General features: G+C 40.7%; 1 protein-coding gene across 1 annotated transcript; it reads left to right on the top strand.

Annotated features, from left to right (window-relative positions):
• The first annotated feature begins 378 nt into the window (after positions 1–378).
• On the top strand, positions 379–4,933 carry LOC117828191. The gene is made up of 2 exons (XM_034705207.1): positions 379–576; positions 3,605–4,933. The coding sequence occupies exons 1-2, from the start codon at positions 403–405 to the stop codon at positions 4,703–4,705; spliced, it is 1,275 nt and encodes a 424-aa protein (XP_034561098.1). The 5' UTR covers positions 379–402; the 3' UTR covers positions 4,706–4,933.
• The last annotated feature ends 1,360 nt before the right edge of the window (positions 4,934–6,293 follow it).

Raw genomic sequence — 6,293 nt, 5'->3', positions numbered from 1 at the left:
TCAGACATTTACTAACCATGATTTTAAAAGTTATATTCAAAGGAATAGAATCCAGGAGGAAAACCTTCACATATAATTGTATTTATTTATTTGCAACACTCAACGGTGAAAGGATTGGTCACGAGGCTCTGCTGTGTTCATCTCCAGCAGCAGCAGGGAGCTCTGTCATTATCATGAGGGAGCCGTCAGTGCAGAAGAGGTCTCTGGCACCATCTAGTGGCTGATTAATGAAAAAAAAAAAAGATACATTTGACTTCATCATGATTATTTTTGAGCAGGAATCATCTGATATCTGTTTTATGATTCTAAAATAAAACAGATACACTCTTTAAAAAAACAAAGCTTTGCATGAGTGTGTGTACTGCTGCTTTAAGCTGATCACCAGAGATCCCTGCGCTTCACATGACCCTAATCTGCCTAATTACATTATGGTTGCTAAAACCTTCTCCAACTGCAGCGTCACTGCCTTTGACAAGGTGGCACGGACACTTCAAACACAGACGACACAAAGCTCATTCTCCTGCACAACAGGGAAACATTCAACATCAAGTCAACCAGGAGATGTTTGCCAAACCTGTGAGTATTTTCTACTGATGCATTTCACTCACTGATCTTTTAAACATGGGTTTGAATCAGCTGGTGTTAGTTTGAGTGACATGCAATGACAGATAAGTCAAGGACTGTGGTTGCAGTGCAATGTGCACAGAAACTGTCTTTACAATTCTCTCTCATGCATGAAAAACCAACACTGAGCGATCTGTAACCTCTGTTTTTTCCCAGTTACTTCTTGTCTTCTGATTGTTATTGTGCAGACAGTTCAGGGTGCTGTTGTTCAGATTTGCACGTTTAGATGATTAAGGAATCTTCACTTCAACATTACATACAATACAAATACAGGTTGTCTCTTTGCAGTTCTGATTCTCTCAAAGTTGTTTTGGTATCACTTCCCTACAGCCTTTCTAAAGGGTTTGTAAGTGTTAACTACCTGCTTAAGTCAGCCTTAGTTAATCCTCCAATGCTAATTAAAACAGTAATAAGCAGTTTTCGAGGGCAGATGCTCCCTCTGGTTTTTTGTTTTTAACAAGCTTTCAAACAACCCCCCAACAGGCCGCTGAACAACAAATGAACACCAGTTCTCAAACTGCCTGTGGCTATTTATGAGGAGGTAATATCTCCTCCTAACCTCCTGTCACAGGTTGGACTTCTTTAGCAGCTCCTCGGCTAGGTGGAAAGAGCTGCAGGGCAGATAATGGTCCATGATTTAAACATTTGTTTGCTTCACTTATTAATATCTTGTTAATATTTACATCACTGGGCTGGATGGATGATGATATTACAAAAATGTGTTCAGTACTGACATTAAAATATTTATAAAACATACACTACCAGTCAAAAGTTTGTACACACCTTCTCATTAAAGGGTTTGTATTTATTGTAATGATTGTAAACACTGTAGATTAATACCAAAGACATAAACACTATGAAAGAACATATATGGAATTATTGAATGAACAAAAAAGTGTTAAACAAAGCAGAATCTGTTTTATATTTTAGATTCTGTAAAGTAGCCCACTTTTTCCTTCATGACAGCTTTGCACACTCTTGATATTCTCTCAGTCTGCTTCATGAAGTGGTCTCCTGGAATGGTTTCTAATTAACATTGTCATGATGAAGGAAAAACTTAAGGAGGATCCAGGAGCAGATTTTAAATAAAAAGTTTTTAACAAACAAAATGTACCAACAAACTTACTTAAATGTCCTACAAACTAAATCCAAAAGGAAACACAGATGCTGTTTTCAAAACCTCCTACTATACTAGCAGTACGTACTGATTTGTCCTAAATTCAGTATGTAGTATGTGAACAAGAGCAAAATCTGCAGTATCCCAAAACTACCCGGATTTCACAGTATGCATCGGACCAGTCTGCCTTGCGTACTGTTTACCACAATGCACAGTGCTCGTTCCATTTTTCTTTTTCTTCTTTTTTTGAAGGGGGGAACTCAATTTTTATGTGCTGTGAAAATTATTAAATACCATATAAACCACTTCTTAACTTTTCAAATCATGAGTGATGCTAAAGAAGCAGTTTATCTGTCAGATTGGTCGTTGTTTATTTCCACTTTCTGAAACCGGAAATCCAGTGACGTCTGACCCAGCATCCTGCAGACCAGATCCAACAGAACAGTCAGACTACAGACTAAATTCAAACGCAGTATGTAGTAGGCAGTACATACTGCCTACTACATTTGTAGGTAGTATGTAGCAGGCCGTTTCAAAAACAGCCAGGGACACAGAAAACAGGAGAAATGGACAATGATCCAACAAGGGACAAGAGAAACAGAGGAACTAAATACACAGAGTAATTGACACAGGTGAGACTAATGAGGGGAATCAAAAAGGAGGAAAACACACAAGGGCAGAAAGTAACTAACTGGAAACACAGGGATCAAGAACTACAAATCAGAGAAAACAAGGCAAGAATAAGAAACTCAAGAAAGTACAAAAAGAGACATGGATCACTAAACACACAAGGGACACAAAGAATAACATATAACAGAATAAACACAGGAGGAACCAAGACATGAAACACAAAGGAAAACTGAACTAAGTATAGACTCATGACAAACATGAGCCTTGTCAAGAGTTCATTTGTAGAATGACTTGCCTTCTTAATGTGTTTGAGACCATCAGTTGTGTTGTTCAGAGGTAGGGTTAGCACACAATGGATAGCCCTATTTGACTACTGTTGTAATCCAGATTATGGCAAAACCAGATTATTTCATAGTTTTGATGTCTTCAGTATTAATCTACAATGTTCAAAATAATTAAAATAAATACAAACCATTGAATGAGAAGGTGTGTCCAAACTTTTGACTGGTAGTGTACACTTTATTGTTAACTTAATTCTAAATGTGCTGATCTACATTCAGGGACACAACACGTGTCTTAGTTTAGTAAGACTTCTCACATGTAAACACGAATCTGCCATAAACTTGTGAACTCTGCTCCTGATGCTCTGCAGTTACCTTCCCTAGAAGGTGAGCAGTCCAACTGTTTCTTGGAGGGATTTTCCTAATTAATTGAAGAGCGATTAAAAAGATGAAGCAGGCCAAAGGGATTGTCCATTGCCAGGTATCCAAAGGTTGTCCTCATTATTGGCTTATTACAAGTCTATAGAGCACAAATAAAGGATTTACTTACTGAACTAGAGGCTGTATTTAGAGCAAGGGCAAGGATAAGGGTCGGGGTGAACCGTAAACAAATAAATCTTTCCAAGAGAAGTGTGCTTGTTTAATTGGATACACCTTTACGCTACTGTTTGTTTCTTGATTAAGATCCCCGTTAGCTGCAGCTCAGGAGCAGCTATTCTTCCCGAGGGTTACACTTTACATCATCAAAATACTAAAACACAATAAACACTACATCTCAGGTCATAAAACTACAACCTTTGGCAGAACTTTAAGAACACAAACTTGAAAAACCCATTAAAGTGATTCAGTCTGAATTTAAGTTTCATGTTAGATTATACCCACTGAGTGTTTCATTGTTTTATATTTTGCTAAAGTAAGTAAACCTTCAGCTTCATGTTTCTCTTTTGTTCAGGGGGCCCCCCAGCAAGACAAAATGTTGACCATCCAGGTTAAAAATACCATGCTGCATCTGAATGGCCAAAACCTCCGACTGGAAGCTAAAAATGGCCGCAATTCAAAAACACCTGGCCTCCATCTGTCAGCAGCACATGGAAAGGAAGCAGTGGGTCAGCTTACTGGCTGCTTGCTGACCCAGGAGGGCACGGCACAGTTGGACTTGTTTCAGCTCAAGTCACCCAGGCCTGAGTTAGAGAGGGAGGGCGAGAATCAACCGCAGAGGCGCCCTCTGAAGCTGGCCCCTCTGCAGCTGACAGAGGAAGTGAAGGAGGCGCAGAGGCAGAAACTGAAGTTCATCCAGCAGGAGGTCAAACCAGGGTCCTGTAAACTGGATGGAACAGTGAATGAGCCCTGCACGAGGAAGGTGAAGTCCTGTGTAAGGCAGGGTTTGGTGAAATCTGCAGAATGCCCCTCTGCTTGTATCGCTCCTCTCAAAGCCCAACAGCAGAACAGATTCCCAAGGCCCCAGCTGATCCGCACCAACCCCACTGAGCAGACTGGAAGCAGACTTCTGGACGACGTGGTGTGTCACGGTACCCCAGCTCCTTTGTGCAGCAAGCCTGCCCCTCCTTCACTGTCATCCCGAGTGAGAGCACGAGCCGCATGTGGCACAGAGGCGGTAAGACAAAACCCCAAAACAGTCCAGCAGGAGACTGGGACGAGACGGCTGAGACTGAGGAGGGCAAAGTGCCTTGAAGAGGATCAGTGCAATTCAAACATGTCAACAGTTGGATTATGTGCAGATAAAATCAAGCTGGCCCAAGGTGTTCAAGGCAAAGGGCAGGGGGCAGAGAGGGCTCTGAAAGGCCAGCTGCATCCTGGAAGAGGTATCAGAGAGCCTCTTGCAGAATGTGGAAGCACCCGTAAGAACCATCAAGAGGACTGCAGTCAGCAATCTGCGAGGTGCACCCTGAACCGACAGTCGGCTGATGGTGGGAGCAGCGAACATGGACTGGAGGGAGTTAAGCTAAGTGCTGCCAACTGGAGATTAAAGAGGAAAAAACCCTTGATCACAAAACACAACAATGCAGTCCCTCTGGAACGGATCCAGCTGTAACCGCAGTCATCTCCCACTCTCGCAGCTCAGACTCTGTTACATGATGTCATACTTAGAGACGTCACTAGAAGAGCCATATACTACTAGTTATTGAACAGACATATAAAGGACACTTAGTCTCAACAATCTGCTTAGCTTCTGGCAAATCATATGAGGGAATCACATCCCATTTCTGACCTCCTGCTGTGCAGAATAAGTCTCATAGAGAGCTCAAATATCTTTGGTGTAAAGGTGATAAATGTACAAATAAAGCTCATTTGAGAAACTCATCTTCAGCCAAACCAGTCCAGTCTGTCACATCAAGGCTTTCAAATGTGCACTTCACTTTCCATAGTTTGGATGCCATGAAAACGTGTGGATCTATCAGCTGCAGGTGTTTTTGTTTTAGCATATTGGTAGCACAAAGCTAGAGCAATCCAAGCGTCAACCTGTGGCCGTGGGAAAACTGCAGTTCATCGCGTGTCCGCTTGAGACTGGCTTCGGATGTTTACATCCTGGTTCCAAAAACAAGTGTAGTCTGGATAGCTCATTTCTCGATCGGCACACACTGTACGGGGGGTGAATTTTTTCATAACAAGGTCATTTCAAAGATATTGAGATTAGTCTTCAAATGAGAGGCACAGCTGACTGGATTGACAGCCAGGAACACTGTAGCTGTTGGCTAGGAGGCTCAAAACCCGCCTCTTTACGTCGACTTGCCTTGTTTTCTTGTCGATGTTAGACACTAAGGGGGTTCTTTAGGAAAGTTGGTAACTTACACACAGCTGGAAAAATGCTCACCCTTTCCCTCATCGCACTTAAATGATCCACTGGACAGGTAGCTACAAACACTCAACTCGGCACAGCAAATGAAAATTCAATAACGTGCAACCAAAGCCTTTAAATTAAACATTTATAGGTTCAAAATAAACAGAAATTCACATCCTAACGAAATGTATGTTAAACAAAACATGAATGCACTTAGACCAGTCTTTCATGTCTGTTGCCGTGCCGATGCGTCCGTCCTCCATTAATCCACAACAAAAAAGTTAATCACCAAAACAAAACAAAACAAGAAGCCATCCAAAAGAAAAATGATTGATGGCGTCTGCTATACCTGGAAAATAAACAGCTTAGATATCACCTGACACTGCTGGCGAGATAATCCCCGTCCAATATTCCCGTCTTTGTTGGACCGGGAGCCTGAGGTCCACTTTATCCATGTTTTGTATGAGTATGAGTATGAGCACAGTCTCTTTCAAGGCTTTTATGAATACTACCTTTATACAGACTTCTACCTCAAACAATCTGCGTGCAAGCAGTAGCTGCAGTTCACCCTGGTGCTACTAATTTTCTCTTACCAGGGCGTGCTCTGTTCCTCCCCTTCCTCAACCTCACATGCTCCTTATATCACCTCACTCATACACAAAATAATAATAGCAATAATTAAAATAATAATAACTATAATAATAATAATAATAATAATAACAATAATAATAATAATAACAATAATAATAATAATAATAATAATAATAATAATAATAATAACAATAATAATAATAATAATAATAATAATAATAATAATAATAATAATACAAGATAAAGATTA

The sequence above is a fragment of the Notolabrus celidotus genome, chromosome 16 (genome assembly GCF_009762535.1).
Source record: "Notolabrus celidotus isolate fNotCel1 chromosome 16, fNotCel1.pri, whole genome shotgun sequence".
Taxonomy (NCBI): Eukaryota; Metazoa; Chordata; class Actinopteri; order Labriformes; family Labridae; genus Notolabrus; species Notolabrus celidotus.
The sequence above is the reverse complement of the archived record's forward strand: the minus strand, read 5'-3'. Positions and strand labels throughout refer to the sequence as shown.

Excerpts from the sequence above, each read along its gene's own strand:
- LOC117828191 (XM_034705207.1), top strand. The coding sequence starts at position 403 with ATGACCCTAATCTGCCTAATTACATTATGGTTGCTAAAACCTTCTCCA. Across the intron at positions 577-3,604 it reads AGGAGATGTTTGCCAAACCT|GGGGCCCCCCAGCAAGACAA; the intron begins GTGAGTATTTTC and ends TCTTTTGTTCAG.